This window comes from Pleurodeles waltl, chromosome 4_1, assembly GCF_031143425.1.
Source record: "Pleurodeles waltl isolate 20211129_DDA chromosome 4_1, aPleWal1.hap1.20221129, whole genome shotgun sequence".
In the NCBI taxonomy this organism is placed as follows: domain Eukaryota; kingdom Metazoa; phylum Chordata; class Amphibia; order Caudata; family Salamandridae; genus Pleurodeles; species Pleurodeles waltl.
Window position 1 is genome coordinate 299572098 of NC_090442.1, and position 20184 is coordinate 299592281.

The 20184-nt window shown below is 43.1% G+C and overlaps 1 protein-coding gene across 2 annotated transcripts in view; it reads left to right on the forward strand.

Annotated features, from left to right (window-relative positions):
- Positions 1 to 20184, forward strand: part of ABTB3 (ankyrin repeat and BTB domain containing 3) — a 635003-nt gene that overhangs the window by 432575 nt on the left and 182244 nt on the right. For both annotated transcript variants that reach the window (XM_069228380.1, XM_069228381.1), the window contains exon 3: positions 18000 to 18204. In XM_069228380.1, coding sequence (XP_069084481.1) covers positions 18000 to 18204 — 205 coding nt within the window. The remainder of the gene's footprint in view (positions 1 to 17999; positions 18205 to 20184) is intronic.

Here is a 20184-nt window from a genome sequence, read left to right on the forward strand (position 1 = left end):
CACAGATCACCCATTTGAGTTGCATCTTACACACAGAAAATCAGCTTCAAACATTGAGTGAAATGCAGGCTGGGCATTGTGGATGGCCATCGCTGCAGCGTAAAGTTCCTGTCAGCATTGCGGATGGTCCTTGCTGGCGCTTCGCACAGGCATTGCCCACGAGAGGTGGATGCTGAAACAAGAAGATTGGCTCATCGGATCTTCATGTTGGTGATGGGCGCAGGTGGCAAGACTTAGATTGCAATGGACCTGTTTGTAATCACAGAGAGGCCAAAAACTTCAGGGGAGCTCAACTGAGGCCGCATCAAGGGTCCAGGATCTGAGTTGCACCACTTGGGGGTCAGGAACTCATGCCAACAAAGACTAGCAGGGCTCAGGCAGGCCCACTGCAGATGCAGTTGCAGGTCCACTGGGCAGCTGCAAGGAGCTTGTTATGTCACTGTAGCTCCGAACAAGAGGTCAGCTGGCTGACCCTTGCAGTCATTTCAAACTGGGATGAAAGGTGCAGGTCCAATCTTCCTTCTCAGCAAGCAGGGCAGCTGTCAGCAGAGTTTCAGAGTAGCTGGGCAGCAGCGTGGCAATCCTTCTGGCAACAAAGGAGCACAGCATTCCTTCTTCTGTAGTATTCACAGGTCCAGGAGTGTACTGAAGGGTTGGTGTCTGAGGTCCAATATGTATACCTTGTGCTGTCTTTGAAGTGGGAGAATCTGCTACAGGTTTCCTTTTAAATTGCACAGGTTTTCTGCATCCCCTGCACTGTCTTCAGATCAACTATAGGGGGTTCACGGCCCTTTGTGTTAAGGCAGGACCTAGCCTTTTTGTTAAAGTAGGACACAGCCTGCCAGTTATAGCCCATCCAGGCACCCCTAACCTCTCTATTGTGTGAGGCTGTTTAGGAGGAATACACACAGACCAAATGCCAGCTACACCCAGTCATGTGACCCATAGACCAGTTGCAAGCACTAGTCAGCTAAGGGTGGAAAATGCTAACTTTCTAAAAGTGGCATTTTCAAAATTGTAAATGAAATTCAACTTTACCATAAGAGAGGATTCTTCACTACAATTCTAAAGACACTAAACCAAATATCATCTGTTTACCTGTTCCCATGTGGACGTTACAGCTTAATAAATGTAATAAGGTAACTCTTATGTTATCCTATGTGAGAGGTAGGCCTTGCAATAGTGAAAAAAATGAATTTAAGAGTTTTTCACCCTCAGAGCATGTAAACCTTAAATGTGCATGTACTATTGCCAATTTGGTGTAAGGCAATATTACCATGTTTAGAGGAGAGAGCACAAGTGCGTTAGCACTGGTTAGCAGTGGCAAAGTGCAGAGAGTTCTAAGGCCAACAAAAATAAGATCAGAAAAACATGGAGGAATAAGGCAAAAAGTTTGGGGGAAAATCACTCTAATACTGACAGTTCTAATAGATATTAACTGAAACGTTAATGTGCCATTGCTGTGAAAAGTCAGTAAATGAAATGATTTAAGGGGCAAATGTCAAAACCAAAATACCTAAATATAAGCTAGTATGCATGAAAGTAGACACTAGGGTGGGGTATCATATCATTGGTAAAAGAGTAGAGAAAAGATCCATGAGTGCCTGGCCCAGAGAAGCCAAATGAGGCAACACTTAATACTCAAAGCCACCTCATGATAACCTTATGCTTTGGCTTAAACCCAATTGGCATATTTAATGGCATATTTAATGTACTTATAAGTCCCTAGTAAGTCCCTAGTGTGCCAAAGGTCTGTAAATGACGTGCTAAGAGTAGGCCTGCAGCACTGACCATGCCACCCACTTAAGTAGCCCTTTAAACATGTCTCAGTCCTGCCATTTTAGGGCCTACGTATGCAGTTTAAACTGACATTTTAACAAGGCAATGTTAACCTTTTGCTAAGCCCAAACCTTCCTTTTTAAGACATAAGTCACACCTAAGGTAGGCCTTGGACAGTCCAAGGGCAGGGTGCAATGTATTTAAAAAGTTAGATGTCCACGTTAGGCTTTACATATCCTAGTAGTGAAAATTCAATCCTTACTCCTGCACAGTCTATCTCTCCCATAGAATAACACTGAAGTTGCCTTATCACACTTCATAATTGTAATTTCCAAATGGGAAGAGATATGTTTGATGTCTCTGGAATCCTAATTTAAAACCCTACATATATGGTGAAGTCGGATTTTAAATTGGAATTCTGAAAACGCCACTTTTAGAAAGATTAAATTTTCTTGCCTTAGCCATTTAGTGCCTGCGGGCTGTCTCTGGTCACCTGACTGTTTAGGTGTAGTTGGCAGCTGAGCTTTGTGTATTCCTCCTGAACAGTCACACTCAATGGGAGATTAGGTGGGACTGGATGGGCCATTACTTTCAGGACGGAGAGAGGAGCTGGGCTCAGCCTCACTTGCAACTGAATAGGCTGTGTTCTGCCTCCACACAAAGAGGTGCATTCCCCTGTAGTGAATCTGGAGCCATGGCCAGGAAGGCATCTGTGCACTTCAAATGCATGCCTCTAGAAGCTTCTCCCTGCTTTAAAGGTACAACTGTTTTTAAAACAAGGACCTCAGACACCATCACTTCAGTACACTCCTGGACTTGTGGATAGCCTGCCAGGAAGAGGAGGAAGATCTGCTGTGATGTTACAATGACTGCAACTGTGCTGGACTGCTAATCTGAAGGAGTTGCTGCCTTGATGTGCTGACCTGCTGACCGCTGCCCTCTTGTCTGGGTAGAAACAACTGGACCTGCAATCTGTCTTGAACCAAGGAGCACAGAGTAACTCACATTGCTAGTCTGTTGGCCTCCTGATGTGAGTCCCGGATATAACAGGCTCCCTAACAGCACCTGGCCCTGTCTTTAGAAAGTTCTTGGCCCACAAGAGGTGCCTCTTAGGTTCTGGACTCTTGGTGTGGCTCTTGAGCTCTTAAATTCAAGTGTTTGGGCTCTTTGAGACCGCATATGGGCCTGTTTACACTAGACTCACGCTCCAACTCGGTCAGCTTGAAACTTTGGCTTATGACCTGGTCCAGTGGGACCAGATAGCTATTATTTTAGATGCTATTTAGGCGCTAAGTTACAGTTTATGCCCTAGGCTATGCTATTTAGACATTATTTTACAGTGTATGCTTTAAAAAAGAAATCATAACTCTGGTTCTACTGATTGGAACTTTGTTGTTTTAGCATTGTTTTATTTATTAAATTCAGCTCTGTTTTTCAAATCTGATTGTTTTGCTGTATGAAGTGTTGCACAAATACCTAACACACTGCCTCTAAATTAAGCCTGCCAGCTCTGTGCCAAGCTACTAGAAGGTTGAGCACAGGTTAATTTGGGATTTGTTTCTGCCTTACCCTGACTAGGATTGTGGTGGCTGCTTGACAAGGGCTCACACCCAGTCAACCAGTAACCTAATTTCTCACATTAAGGGTAAGAAACCACAGTGGCTCCTGAGCTAGATGGCCTATACAGGATGCCCTACAAAACTAGCCAAGACAGAACTATGTAACAGACCAGATTGTAGTTGGGGTACATGCTTATGAGCCGCAGTTCCAAAGAACATACATCTCAACCTCACTCATTTCTCCCTTGTGAGCCTCTGTGTTAAATTAAAAGGAATGGAAATCACTCACAACAGGCCCCAGTAGTCTAGTCAAAAACGTCAAGCACTGAATCTTTATTGTGATCCATTTTGGAAGGAGTCAGTATACACAGGAATTACGAGTTTCCATGCATTAGTGACCTATCCAACATCATGGTTATTATTGTTTTCGTAGTCCCATGCCTAGGGCTTGGGTGTGAAATCAACTATAAGGAGTTGAATCAACTGCACCTTCTAATGGGCCTCCTTTTGAGATATCACAGTCTTTACTTGGATGTTCCAATGCCAAATTCAGGCAAGAACTATCTGCACTATTTACACTAGGACAATAAGATATTTTAGTAAACCTGGGGCATGCCTTTCTGTAATCAGTGATTAGTTTCCTTAGAGACATCCATTACTAACTTAGTCACATTATTTGCGGTGACTGCAATCGAAAAGATACATTACGGAACACAGCAAGATTTTTAATTTTGTTACAAAGATCATATGACAATCAAAAAATACGTACAACTAAAAATAAAACTGTAGTAGGAATGCATTGAGGACCATAAGCATGATCAATTTTGTCCTCTACAGTACTTAATCACTGCCTACCCTGGCAGTAGATGGTGAGAAAAAGGAAATGCTGATTGGTGCAACTTTATCTTTAAGGAGGATATTCACGATGATTCACTGCAGTCTGAGAACATGACTTTACCATACATGCAAACCATTTTTTTCGACTGAGTCCATCCAATATTTTATTGGAAAAAGGCCTTAAAATTCTTGAGCGGTAAAGGAGTGGTCTCTGTAAACTCAGAGGGCCAAGCTCACAAACCCAAATCCCCTATCTGCCCAGGCGATACCACAAAGGCAATTTGGACAAAATAAGAAATCTACTTGCTCACAGCTTATCCCACAGGCCATACTGCTCATGGGTGTGTCGGGGGCAGATTCCTGTGCCTGATGCACCGGAAGTTGTGTATTCACACCTTCAGTTCCCCTACAGCAGCCCCTGCACTAGCACAAGGCAATCTCACAAGAAAGTGCATTGAATGCAATGGACAGAAGTGGAATGTTAGGCCAGACCTCTGAGGCGTCATCTATGGGCATCATCTGTACTTGCCCCAAACTTTTAAATCTGAAATGGTGCTATTTTGAGCTTTCTCGCACCAGCTCTTCCTCCAGTCCAAAGCAATCCCTCGTTTTCTTTCCTCCAAATCTCATCCGTCGGTTTTCCGAAATGTTGCTATGTGAGCATTTGTGACTCTGTGGCCAAATAAAATGTGTCACGTTTGCGAGTTGCATTTTTCCCCATCACAAATATGCAGCCCTGTTTTTTGGAGAATCTGGCCCAGAGGCAAGGGAATAATAACAATCAGAAGCTTCCACTAGCAGTTCAAATTATTTGCTAGATATTCCGTGTAACAATGAATTCCAGGCATTCCACAGCAGAGGACCTCTGTGGGACCCTAGGCCTGCATACCATCTGGGTCTGTGACGGCCATGTGACAGACGTCAGAAGTACAGAGCGGTCAAAAACCGCAACAAAACAGAAATAAAACTGGACTCGGCAATTGCCAATAATTGGACAATACATTTCTGGTGCAAGCTGCTCATCTGATCTACACTACATCAGAGAACATAACAAAGCATTTAATCCCGCTATATGATTAGCAGGATTATTAATCTGTCAGGTTTGTCATTTTTAAGGTAATAGTTGATTGCCTGCTGATTGTAAAGAAATACTTTAATGTAGTGCTTGCCTAAAGGTCCCAGTCATGCTGGATAACACCATGTACAAGAGTAACTACAACGTTTGTCACCGCTGAAAAAATCGAGAATAGGCAAGCAGCTACAAGACATCGAAAACAAACAGCGCCAGACCTTCCAGCAAGGTACATTGCTTAAATATCGAGTTTAAATACCGTACTACCAAAATACCGAAGCCAGCTTATTGACTACCAACATATTGTGATGGTAAGTATATATTGGTAAGTATAGTTTTACGCTACTTAACTCCGCAGATATGTACCTTGACAATATATATAAATTCAACATATGTAAATAAGGCATTAAGGATAGTAAACTGCCACTTCCCTATAAACTGCTATGTTTCCCATGCAGGGCCGGCTTTAGCGCTAGTGGTGCCCTGTGCGACAATTTTCTGGAGCCCCTGATCCCACTACCACCTCCTCGGATTAACTCACTACCACCCGGCAAGTGTGCTCCTATCTCTTCATAGCCCCCCCTTTCACATACATTCATTTGTTTTAAAGCGCTTGTAAAGGCTGGCATTTTCAATCCACTCAGCTATCCACATAAAATATAGTTCTGTTCTCTGCAGCAGGCATATTAACCCTCTACGGTACTTTATGGAGAGTCAAATCTGCTGCTAGACAAAACTCCTGGCTCTCTCCCTAGCAGGAACATTAATCACAAGCGGTATCTTGACATTTTAATTGTTTCTTGAAGGCTGGGCGCACAAGTAACTTTTCAGAAGGTGCCTTTAAATCTCAAGTTTCATAAATCATTGCTAAACACAGCGCCCCCTGAAGTTAGTGCCCCCCCCAGTCCAGGTCAGCATCCGGTGTGGCCGCACCGCTCATACTGCCCTAAAGCCGGCCCTGTTCCCATGTCTAACTGTGATGTGTTCTTCCAGTCTATATCTTTTCCTGTGAATATGGGGACTTGTAGGCCTGCTTTATAATGGGATAAATAAGACTACAAATCCCAAAATTTGAAGAAAAAAAAACCTGGACTGGAGCAGCACATCACGCACGGACCCCAGAAACTTGGGAGCTATTTTTTTATATTCTTGATATTTTGGTAGTCAATATTTTGTCTATGATATTCTGATAGCACAATACCTTTGCAGTCAATATTCTGACATACCACCTTTAAGCAGGGGTTGGAGGCAGAGAGTTGCCTGCAGTATGTAAGCCTGGCCCTCTGTGGAATTTAAAAGGTGGTTAAATTATCATTGGTTGTGCATGGCCATCATAGGGTTAGTTTTAGACCTGCAGGACATTTTAACTCTTCTTTTTGAGAGACAACATGCCCCAGTGGCGTTATAGATTCATGGTCATCAGAAGAAAAAAAATCCTAAAAAGGAAAATTAGATATGTTTTGAATGGAAAAAAAACGAGCAAAACCAGATTCGAATCAATCTTCTCCACTTGCTAGCAGCTTTCGCGGGTAGGAGAAAATGAACCCTGGGAGGTCGAGACAACCTGCACATTTATGCAAGACTCCTATGCACAGGGACCCTGGTGTTTTTCTGGTACTGTAGAAGGTCTCTTCAACATGCAAAGCCTGTATTGGTAAAGAACCAAGGAATGTGTAATGATTACAATCCAGGACTCTATTATTACCAGCTGCGCTGGCTCAGCTCATCGCCAAGAGTCTGTTTTCATGCGTGCGCAATGTTTAAACTACGCGCATTTATCATGGGCTTTCTTTCAGTTCATGCATGTGTTGCAAACAGCACATATCAGGAATAGAATCAATCACTGCTCATTATTTTCAAACTGCTCGGTCTGCAGGGTATGCACTCATTTGGAGAAATTCTGACAAAAATGTTTTAGAGTTAAACAGTAGCAAATACAAAAACACAAGCACTCTGGCCTGTGCTGAGTGGGCGCAGCCGTTCCTGATAAGGCCCCTGGTATGCCCTCAGCAATAAATGGCTAGGCCTGGGGAACATTTTAATTACGCCTGAGTAATCAGAGTAGTCTCCATAATTACCCATTACTCCTGGAATGTGAAATTACCAGAATTACTCAATTGCACTAGCTTGGGCATTTAGAAGTAGTGTAGGGCAAAAATCCAACCCCGGAGCACAGGAACAACTAAGTAAGAGAGAGCGAGTAGTGGTTGGCTACTGCTGTTCATGTTCTCTAGCATTTATTGCTATTCTCTTAACACAAAATGCATCCTCATCCATTTTGGACGTGAGAGTGCATTTTGCTCTAAGAAAATAATGCTAAATGCTGGATTACACTTCTCATGTAATTACGTTTAGTTATGAGTTATTTTGCGATAATTCCGAGTGATTACACTACAGAGAATTATGGGCCAGATGTAGTAAAATTCTGAATTGCGACCCTCAAATTGCAAGTCAGACCGACTCGCAATTTGCGAGTTGCAATTCAGAATGTAGGATGGTCTCCCTGACACCATCTGCGACTCGCAAGGGGATCGCAAAGGCCCACCTCATTAATATTAATGAGGTGGGTCGCAATTTGTGACCCCCTTTAGACTCGCGGCACTCACAGGGATGGTGGCCTGCTGGAGACAACAGACCACCATGTCTGTGACTGCTTTTAAATAAAGCAGTTTTTTTTTGTAATGCAGCCCCTTTTCCTTAAAGGAAAACGAGATGCATTACAAAACAAAAAAATGAAACGTTTTCGTTTTATTTTTTCAGAGCAGGCAGTGGTCCAAAAGACCACTGCCTGCTCTGAAAAAATGTTTTTAATGCCATTCACAAAATGGAAGGGGTCCCATGGGGACCCCTTCCCTTTTGCGAATGGGTTAACACCCATTTGAAATGGGTGCTAACTGCGATTGTTTTGCGACCGCATTCGCGGTCACAAAACAATACAGCATCACGCTGCAACTCGCAATTAGGAAGGGAACACCCCTTCCTATTTGTGACTCGCAGTCCCGTTTTGCAAATCGGTAATCAGGTTACCGAATCGCAAAATGGGTATTGGGCTTCGCAATGTACTTTTTGCACGTCGCAAACAGCAAAATTCACTGTTTGCGACATGCAAAAAGTTTTGTACATCTGGCCCTATGTCAGTTACGCCCACCCATATTAATGGCACATGTAGCATTGCCAGTTTCAGCTGAGTCCAAAAGAAGTTTCTTGCCCTATGGTATCAACTAGGCTGACTCAGGTCATCCACTAGAAAACATTTTTAAATTTTAAAATCCATCAAGCAATTGTGAAGATGACTACTTGACATGTTGAATAGACATGTACATTTCAGTTGGTTCAAATCTAGTGTTTTTCTTCTTAGGCTCAAGTAAAAAGATACTGAAATTGAACATGTCCAGCCTAATCAGCTTAGTTCCTGTTTCTTTGTACTTCTGTAAGGGGATTTGAAAGTGTGCTTTGTAGTCATTCTGATTGGATTTTAATGAACATCTCTTCAAAGCTTCAAGTTTTAATAGTTGTGATTTCGCAGACATGACAATTTAAATCAAGCATTTGTATTCAGAGTTATGGAGTGCATATGAAGATGACAATTCTAGTGCCTGTAGGAGTAACTGTCATAACAGGAGTCCTACTGGTTTCCCTCTTCTTTTGCAGTTTTTGTATAGTGCAAACTAGACCCAGGTGCTTTATACATAAGGCCAGGATTTTTTAAAGCATGGGGAGATTAAGGTTCAGCTGTACGACCATTTATTTTGCAACTCACAATTTGAGATTTCTTTGCAAATTGCGAGTTGCAAAACAAAATGTGCAACAGTGTTTGAGAGACTGTTAACAATTCCCAGATGGGTTGCAAAGGACCTGCCTCATTAATATTCATGAGGCATTTCACAATTTGCATGTCGTTTGAGAATGGCTGCACTCACAGAGATGGTCGCCTGCTGGGGTCAGCAAACTACCATGTCTGTGACTGCTTTCTGAAAAAAACAGTTTTTTAAATGCATCCTGTTTTCCCTATAGGAAAACAAGATGCATTTCAAAAATGAAAATGAAACATTTCAGTTGAAATTTTTCAGAGTAGGCAGTGGTCCTTGCATCTCCCTTCCCTACTCCGTTCCCTTGGGGACTCTTTCCCGTTTACGAATGGGTTAAGCAATTTGAAAATGGTGTTAACTGACATTGTTTTGCGACTGCATTCACTGCCACAAAACAATCATACATCCCCCTGCGAGTCGCAATTAGGAAGGGACACCCTTAGGATGCCCCATCCTAATAGCAAGTCTCAAACCCTGTTTTGCAAGTCAGTAACTGCATACTGGCTCACAAAATAGGGATTTGTACATAAGGAAACTCTTTTTTTTTGCTGCATATAGGCTGATTCTTTAATCGGCTCATTTGCGACCAACAAAAGGCTCCACACATGTGGCCTTTAGCAATTTACACAGAATCACAGGATGTTGAGTGATCACCAAGACTCAAACCTGGTTCCTCAGTTCCTAAGTTGCCCGCTCTGGCCATTGTGCTTCATCTCCTCCATCTTCTCCTACTCGGTGTGTCTTGGCAGCTTTTATTTAAGCATAGAATTGTTTCCTAAATCAGGGCTGAATTTCTTACAGTATTAGTATCTCCTTTCTGGGACACCCATTTTGGTACATCTTTATGCCAAAGCCCAATGACCAATCTCACATTGTTTAAATCAAAAAAGGATAAAGCATCGCCTTTACTGAAAAAAAGGAAGCCACATGGGACTGGTCTGATGCGTGATCAAAAATCTTCCTTCCTCGCAAAAGAGCTAGAAAGCTGCGTGAAGACTCATCTTCAATGTTTCATTAAGGAAAAATGCCTGCTAAAGGAGCTCTACTCACACTTCATCATGCAGCATCGACACTGAAGTTTTTAAAACTGTAGTTAATTATCTCTGTGTCTCGGATAAGGGTGGTTCCATTCTTCTACACCTATCAGTTGCCTTTAAAACGTGGAACCATGACATTCTCCGTGAAATTCTCAAAGATAAAGAGGTGAATAATGGCCCAGTTCTCGCTTAGATCATGTCAACTCTGAGTGACCTGTGTCAGTTCATAAAATGTCCCACTACTACGCTAACTGTGCCACAATCAAATGTAGAGTGCCCCAAGGCTCCACTCTCTCTCCATCCCTCTACAATACTATATGGCTTCCACTCTCAGCAGCAATAACACCTCATACCTCTTCTCTGGACTCTCATTACCCTTGACCCACTTGGAGTGTGTCTGTGTCTCAGACATAAAGTCAGTTCAGAAGAGGCGTCCATTCCAAAGTCGTAGGAAGGATGCACAGTATTGACCGCACACATGTAGAGGCTATGGGGCACACGTTCTGCCTCAGAAGAGGATACGTTTAATGAATGTGGCATTCCAGCTGAGACTTGTTAAGGTATGAGTCTGATGTCTGATAGCTGACATTGTTTGAAGAGGCATCTGGCTGAAGCTGGTCATTTGATGAGGTATTTGGTAGGGCTCCAATCACTGCAGGAAGTACGGAGCTGGAGAGTTCATCCGGGGGAGCTAGAAACAGCCCTCTGAGCGCACCATAACATCCACTGTTCAAAGCCTGGTGCTGCAGCAGAGGGAGCTAGAGACATCTTTTTGAGAGCACCAGTTGCACTCACTGTAGGAAACATGTTGCTGGAGAAGTTCCCCTGAAGGAGCTAGAGATACCCCTCTTAGAGCACCGGTAGCATTCACTGTTTGAAGAATGGTGATAGAGCAGTTCCTCTGAGGAAGCTAGAGACATCCTTCTGAGAGCACTTGTTGCATTCACTGTAGGAAACATGTTGCTGGAGCAGTTCCTCTGAGGGAGCTAGAGACCCCCCTCTTACAGCACCGGTAGCATTCACTGTTCAAAGCATGGTGCAGGAGAAGTTCCTCTGAGGGAGCTAGAGACATCTCTTTCAGAGCACCAGTTGCACCCACTGTTTGAAGCACAGCCCTGGGGCAGTTCCCCTGAGCGAGCAGGGGATAGCCTTCTGTGAGCAGTGGTTGCATTCACTGTGGGAAGCATGGTGCTGGAGCAATTCCTCAGAGGGAGCTAGAGACATCTCTCTGAGAGCTCCGGTTGTATTTACTGTAGGAAGCTTGGTGCTGGAGAAGTTCCTTTAAGGAAGCTAGAGACACCCCTCTGAGAGCACTGGTTACATTCACTGTAGGAAACGTGTTGCTGGAGCAGATCCTCTGGGGAAGCTCTCTAAGAGCACTGGTTGTACTCAATGCTTGAAGCATGTAGCTGGAGCAGGCCCTCCAAGGGTCCAAGACACATTCCTGTGAGAGCACCGGTGGAATTCACTGTTCAAAGCATGGTGCTAGAGAATTTTTTCTGAGGGAGCTACAGACACCTCTCTGAGAGCACCAGTTGTTTTCAGTGTTGGAAGCATGGTGCTGGAGCAGTTCCTTCGAGAGATCTAGGGGCACCCATCTGAGAGCACTGGTGGCACTCACTGTTTGAAGCAAGGTGCTGGAGCAGTTCCTTTGAGGGAGCTAGGGACAACCTTCTGAGAGCACCAGTGACATTCACTGTTCGACTGTTCGAAACATTGTGCTGAAGTAGTTCACCTGAGGCAGCTAGAGGCATCCGTCTGAGAGCACCAGTTGCATTCACTGTAGGAACCAATGTCCTGGAGATGCCTATCTGAAGGTGCCGGAGGCATGCCCCAAACACAGCAGGGCACTGGAGCCATTCCTTCGAGGATGCAGAATTGTTCTTCTAACCTGGTGTTCACTGTATCAAGCTTGACACTGGTCTCTGAGGCCTTAGAGAAATTCACTATATTACTCATCATGCTTCAGCAGTCTCAGGGTGCTGGAGACATTGAATTTAACACTGAGCACTGTGCCGGAGCAGGTATCTGAAGGCACTGGAGACGTCTGTTTGAGGACACTGGAGGCCTTCACTGTAGAAGGCACCCAACTGCGCCTAATCTCCAGTCTCTATCCCAATGCTTTCAATTGATGGAGGTAACTCCATGGTGCAGAAGCTACCAGATAGCATGCCTGTGCTATCCATAGGCGTGCTCTGCTATGTACGCCCCACACACTTACGTCTGTCGATTGCTGGGATAGGACTTGAGCACGTCACACCCCCTCACACACACAGCACCTCTGTGAAAAATGCTCACATTTATCACAAGTCCCCTCACTCCTGCTCTAGCTCTGTGTAAGGAACCCACAGCACAAGCACTTTGGAGCCTGCCTATACATGCAAACAGAGCACTGTGCTTCTATGTACCCTTCCCCTCCGGCAGCACAGCAAGAGAGTATCTCCAGAAGCTCCAAATAACACATCTTCCCAGGATTGGCGTCACCATGCAGTACTCTTCTCGTCTCTGCATGCAATCCAAGTGCAAGGCTGGCGCTCTGCATGGCCACAGTGGTGGCAGCAAAGTATACAAGTGCAATGAAAATACTGTGTAGAAGTATTTCATAGTTTTACGTGTGACCATGGACCATTGTGTATTATATTTAATTTACCTTGTGAATGCACGTGATGTGGAATAATACTTGTTCTTAATGTTATTGTGCATTGTGCTCCCCATTTTGACTGTTGTAATTAAGGCTCCCGTGAGCCTCTGAGCTGACGAGCTCGGGTGAAGCACCTGTGCGCCTTCTTGAGTGGTACTTAAACCTGTGAATACTTTCAAGGCGGCATTTCAAGCAACCGCCAGCTACACGTTGCTCTTCGCTGATGATGGCCAAATAGCCAGAAACACATGTCCGAAGATACGCCACTCGCCGCACCAACTTATGGTGAAAAACGTTCAAAACTTTATTCAAATTCGTGCTAATGACTGCATTTACTATGATGCCTTGGGGTCAAAAATGCTGGAATGGAAGACAGGGTGCTCCCCATTTTGACTGTTGTAATTAAGGCTCCGTGAGCCTCTGAGCTCGGGTGAAGCACCTGTGCGCCTTCTTGAGTGGTACTTAAACCTGTGAATACTTTCAAGGCGGCATTTCAAGCAACCCCGCCAGCTACACGTTGCTCTTCGCTGATGACGGCCAAATAGCCAGAAACACGTGTCCGAAGATACGGCACTCGCCGCACCAACTTATGGTGAAAAACGTTCAAAACTTTATTCAAATTCGTGCTAATGACTGCATTTACCATGATGCCTTGGGGTCACAAATGCTGGAATGGAAGACAGGGTGCTCCCCATTTTGACTGTCTTAATGTTATTGTGCATGGTGCAGTTCTGTTAGACATTACAGTTTCATCCATTATGAGCATCATACACACACACTAAACATATACCAGCCCAAACCAAAATGGCAGCATGCACAGAGCCTTGTGCGTTGCTCTGACTCCTGTAATGGCGTCTCTGTGAATGATGGATGTGCAAGAAACCCCCATGATGTGTATATGTTGTGAAGGCTGCAGGTACCAAATCCACTTTAAAAGACACCTGCTGGGTCTTACTTGCAGCCATAATTCCATTGCTTATTTTGCAAGTGCTGTCAGTCTAAGAATATACAAAATAAATTATGGTGCATCTTCTCAACTATGAGGCGATGGCATACTTTGCCCGAACTGCATTTGTGATGTAAAAACCTCAGATATTTAACCCGATTGCGAGGAAACGGACATTTGCAATTTGAAGAAGCACACGCAATGGCAAAGTCACTCGGCCTAGTTCCAAGCTCAAAATGCAAGCCACACATGTTGCTTTCTCAGTGCTTGTTTGTTTCCAAAGAAGAGAGTTGTCTCAAATATCTGAAAAACCATTGTAAAAGAAAAGTCTGGAAAGACATGGCAACCATCATTTTATGTAAAGATGTGTGACGCACATTTAGCGTGTTTTTTATTATTGAATACTGTATGTGGTGTGCTCAACAGTTTTCCTAATTAACTGTTTTTGTGGTATCCAGGTGTATACCACATTTCTGGACGTGTAAGATTCTGGATAGTATGAGAGAAAACATGGAAGGATTTTATTCACCAGCAATACATGTAAAGCATCTAGTGCGAGGTGAAGCCAAACGTATCAGGAATGAGATGCTACTGCAGTCACTGCGGAGTGAGGGGAGTGACTCATTCTCCTCAGAACAAGAGATTTGTTTTCTGTAAACCTAAAGAAGGCCATCACTTGGTGGACTACCCTCTCCTTTATTGCGCTTAACATTGGAAATGTGATTGGTAAATCACTGGTGCCATTCAGTGCAATGTTTTGCAGCACATTGTTTGGTACAGGTTTGGTGCTTTTGAGGATGTTCCTCCCTCTATGGCTTCTTTTTCTCCCCACAAAGGTTGTTTGACTTTACAGTTTCCTTGCCCAGTCATACTATCTTTCATTTTGCTCTTTTAGTGACATCTAACCCATCTTTTCAGAGGTTTCACAGGTAGACAATAATTCGTGTTTTTCTTGCCTGATTTTGGCAGCTTTACTGTCGCCACTAAAATATAAAAATGAACAGCACTCAGTTATTTTTTTCAATGTTTTCCATTTCGATTTTCTGTCTATAATTTTGGATGGGGTTCCTTAGGAAGATGTGCTTCTCATTCCATCCTTAGAACACGGGTGACAGCTCTTGTTTTTGGTGTTTAACTGCTCTCAGGTTTTCGTGTTGCACCTAATGACAACGTGTTGGTGATTTGATTTGCAGCAAACACTACCATTCATTCATCCATTCAGTTTCAGGCTTTTTTATAAAGGAAATGAGTTCTGATGCGTCTGACCTTCCTTAATGAAAATGCCTCCTTTGATTTGCTTGATTTTAATATGTAATTATTTTGGAATATGAAAGCAAGTCCTTCATGTGAGCAAACTGACAGCTCAGCTGCACCTCAGGGACTTCACAAGCTTAAGAACATTGTTACAATGCACGTTGCCACGTTATCCAGACAGATTTCTTACCTAAGTGAATATATTAGGAACATAATCCTTATTTAACTGGACCTGTAATGCGGAATGTAGTGTCACAGATTCCCGCTTTTACACGGACAACCACCCAATTGTGCAGTGCTGGGCAGTCACATTTGTAAGAAGCTCCGAAAGTTTTTATATCAACAACTCTTTCCAAAAAAGATTCCTGCTCTGGCTGGTAGCACCCCCATTTTTGAGCCCATATCCCATACCCCACCACCAACTTCCCCTAACCAGCACACCGCTGACCTCAACCGGCTCCATCACTGGTTCAGAAGCTGAATGAGCAATAAAGATGCCTTTACATTTTGTTTTTATCTAGTAACATTTGTTGTGCTTCAAAGACAGAGGTCAGATGTCAGGCAATCACATCAGGCAATAACATCTGGCTAAATGGCGTTTCTATTTTAACAAGGAGGTTGGTGTTTACTTTCTCTAACTGCAAAGACAAATTGTTTTGTAATATAAACTAATTGCCATTCATGCAGGGCTACAGTAGCTGTCATCTTTCTAACACCTAATAACATTTAAGTAGCTGTAAATGAAGTGGACACTTTCAGACTATATCAACAGTTCAGAAAGCACAAAATAAGTAATATTTCTTTGTAATTCTAAATTGTGATAGAAACCAATACTTTACTAGGATCAAAATAAAGACATATCTATTTCCTGGAGCCCCAATTCCACACACGTTTGAGCAAATTTAGTGGGCATTTCAATGAAAACCATGTTTTAGTAGTATGCTTGCAGTAGTGTTCTCCAACAGGCACCACCAGCTGCCCACTACACCCTCACCCCTGTCCTGCTTATCCTGCTTGTTCTTTGTGTGTAACACTTGGAATATCCCCATGACATCAGTGATGTAATACTGATAGCAGATTGTGGCATGTGCTTCCCCACTTTTTGCCACCTTTCACAGTAGGTCTCAGAGGGAAGTCTTACCCAGGACTCATTCGGGGGCAGAAAATAGTTTAGAGGGAGGCAGCCGACTTCATGAAGACCATACTGTGCCCCGGTGGCACTGAGAAGAATGGACCAGATGCCGGGGTGAGCTGCGGAGCTGTAGACACAGACTTCTTACATCTTACTTGGTCCTGCCCTACATCTGCTACTTATTGGACAGCAATACGTGATTGCTGTGACTTGGTGATAGCAGACACTGTACCCCGAACCCCACTCGTCATTCTAGTGTGGTTTGTCGGAAGCATTCATTGTTTGATGGCAATGCTGTTACTCATTACAAAAAGAAGAGTTACAGTCCACTGGGGTCACAGAGATCCCCCCAATCTGTCAGAAAGGCTTACAGATGCGATATATTGTCAAGAAACCCTTGAGGGTTTTTGGGTCCTAATGTTTACAAGGTCTCGCCCTAAGGACATATGAGGCACTTTCAGTATCTACCCGGGCGGATCAAGGACTTTGCTCCCCAGCCGCGGACCTTGCAAACTCAACATCCACGGTACTGCCTGCATCGACTGTGGGTCATAGCATCTGTTAGTCCTTGATCTCATGTTACTATATTCCATGTCACCCTAAATAAGACATCTATCTATCACTAGGAACTTCGATGACTGTTGTTCTGTTGCATTGTTGTGTGGTGCTTTTTCCATACTAAAAACCATAATAAAAACGTTAAAAAAAACTCCATAGAAGCCAAAATTTCCCAATTTTGCCTGACTATGAAGACTTAATAAAAAAAAAAACTACAACTCCTTATTGCCAGAGAAACCTTCATTTTTGAAGGTTGTATAGTTTTGCTTTTAAAATAGGGATTGCAGATGCTCTCTCACCTTGTAATTTACCACCACTTGGTACACATTAATGACTAAGGGGACACCATTTTCCATATTATTGTGGAGTCAGCATTTACATTCACCCAATGATAAAAGTAAAAGGATTTAGATTGATGTGATATTTAAAATTTACCTCTCAATCACGAATTGGCCATTGCCATCAATCAGCCCCTTTTTGTAGTTGTTTATCACAGGTTTAGATGGGCAAGTGATGCGGAAATCGATATGAGACTAAAGACTTTGATGACAGCACTTGGAGTGAATCAATTTACATTTGTTTATGAAATGTCTGTGAATCTTTCACTTTTCCTGCTGATGAAGGGCGGTCCTACTCACTGGCTCTGCCATTAGAAAACTAACACCGACATCCTAGCCGAGTAGGGGCTGTGTGAGCTCAATGACGATCGGATGTATTTTATTCTCTCCATCACCTCCAGGGGCGGTGATGAACACCAAAAGAAAACAATGGCCTCTACAACTTTGGAGAAAAGTCCAAGGGTGTGGGGGCCATTACTTTTCATTTTGCAGCAGCCAATTTCGGCTTTTGGAGTATGTTTGTGCAGAACAAAAAGTCTGGTGGGAACTGGCTAAAATACAGTGGCCATGCAACAAACGTTCAGTGTCTGCATGGGAGCTGACATCGTTTTTAAATATGGAGGTCTTCCGTCTGTCAGGGTGTCAGACATAATGTACCCTGCCATCCTAATAAACAAAGTGAAGACCACCATACACTAAATCAGGCTCTAAATCTTTTAGGAGATAATTATTGTAACACTGACAATGTTTTTTTATGCAGGTGCCTAAGTAGATGAATTCAAGAGAATTTTGCAGAACCTAAAATGTCATTCTTTGATTTCCTCAATAAAAATGGTATAAATATTTAACAATTGGTGAATTAGCTGACTGTAGGCATTGCGTGGAAATGGCTGAAAACAAGTCACATTAAATACAGTGTGGTGTTTTCTTATCAGATTAAATAATTGTCCTAGTAACATCTAATGTAAATGTTGGTTTCAAAAGTATAATAAAACATAGATGTTTTACTCAGGTATTGAACCTTCTTATTTACGCAGGTGATCTGGTCTCCCGAGCAATGCACCATCTGCAACCTCTCCATGCAAAACAATATGGTAATGGAACCCCCTTGCACCACAAGCAAGGGCCGCTATACTGGGAGCCTGAGGCCCTGTACACACTCTGCTATTTCATGCACTGTCCTCAGATGGAGTGGGAAAATCCTAATGTTGAACCTTCTAAGGTCACACTCCAGACAGAAAGGTAAGAGCCAAGATGTGAAAATTGCCTTTGTCATAGACCGCTATTTTTAAGTTTGGTATCAGACTAAAATTATATACATAATATACCCATAAGGGCTTTCAGCCATCCCTATCCATCCTTTGGTCTAATGTTGCGCCATCCACATTTTTCATCTGCTCACTACAGCATACAGCATGGGGCAATGGGCTGGCCCACCCCAGCCATTGGCTAACTTCACTGTGAGTGACACCATTCTGTCTGCTTTTCCATAAAGAGCACATCCGCCCAAAATGGTTTCCTTTACTGACAGGGACTAATAGAGCAAAATGTGCTTTCTGCGCCAGGAAATATTTTTGCTTTTAGCCAATGTTTACGTTTGTTATATTTGCATGAGCCCGGCAGCTCCTCAAAAATTAACTTTTGGAAAACCTATGATAAAACAAACAAATATTGGCAAAGCCAAAAGGCTGGCACCGAACACTAGACTTACTGGCTTTGCCAGTGCTTGTATTGTCTTCTCCTGTACTCACTCTATAATCGCTGTGAAAATATTTAAGCTGCGGACAAGCACATTTTACACTGCTTTTCATTACTGTGGGTGTTCATGTATTTCACGGATGAGTGTTTTCTGAAAAATGGTTCAGTCAAAACAATCTTCTAAATGTAGTATAAACTGTGTGCCTATGTACTCATGAATGTGCCTATTCTCAAACAATTTCAAAGGGACTTGATGGAAGGGCAGAAGATCTTCCTTTGGGCGGAAACAGCAGAGGACGCCTGGTGGATCTTAAACCATGGACCGCGATCGCTCAGAAACCTCTGGTCCTGAAGTCCTGTTCTTATTGTGGCTCATCTGAACCTTTTGATGATTATATTGTGTTATGCTGTGCTAGGTTACGGGTTATATCCACTTTGAAAGTGACTCTAATCCACCAGTAACCTACAGGCACCACCAGCGGTCTGGATAGAACGCAACATGATTGGCTCCCTGACTGGGCACCAGTTAATTGTGCAGATTTTTGATAAACGCGATCTATCTGAATCGTGCTGCTAAGAAAATACACATCCTTATTCTCCAGATTTTCCATCAGTTCTGTGACCTTCTGCTAAAGGTGTCTTTGTTGTGTCTGGATTATGATCACCGAGAATGCACATCATTACATCGTATGGATGATACATGTCGGAGTTTCTCATTAGCTGCTTCATCTCTGATTTTTAGAGGGTTAGTCATGGACAGATCAAGATTAGTTGACGTCATGTTCCTTTTGACTTGAGTTTGCACAATCAGCTGCCCTAATTTAGCCTTTACTTTTGCCACTGCTGATTTATTTCATAATTTCCTGTGCTTGTCTAGGGTGGGATGTAAGCTAACAACAGTGTAGCAGGTGAAGTGACACCGGGTCTTTGGGGATTGAGGGGGTCCAATGGACCACAATTCTTTTTTACTACCAAACAAGAAGATGAAGGACATTTTGTTTTTTTGCACTGGGGTCCGTGTCACACTTGCTATGCCATTGCTCCACCCAGACCTCTTCCTGGGGTGGAAGACTTATCTTGTATGGGTCTGGGGTGTCCTTGAAGGTCTGGTTTTCTTTGATGTGATGGTTCTCAATTTTTTAAGTTGGTTCCATAGGTTATCTTTTGAATACGTTAAAGCTGTCATTGCCCCTGAGATGTTGTAGTGACTCAGCGCTCCAATTATTGGTGCGTGAATGTGATTGAGCACGACCAAGTACCACCTCACAAAAATTGCAAAGATAAACTCTGTCTAATAGTTACGAGATCAGAGAAACTTATTTGTGTTAATTGCTCAAACAATGGGTCAGGATCCTTTGTAGGACAATAGAAGAGCATCAAAAATTTAAGAATGTCCAGGTGAACATTATAGAGAACCAAATACACTGGTTCCATTGCTATATGTAGTACAGCACCTACACATCTGCTACTATGTGAGCATATCGGTTTTGAACAACTATTTCAGCCAAACATATGCAAATAGGA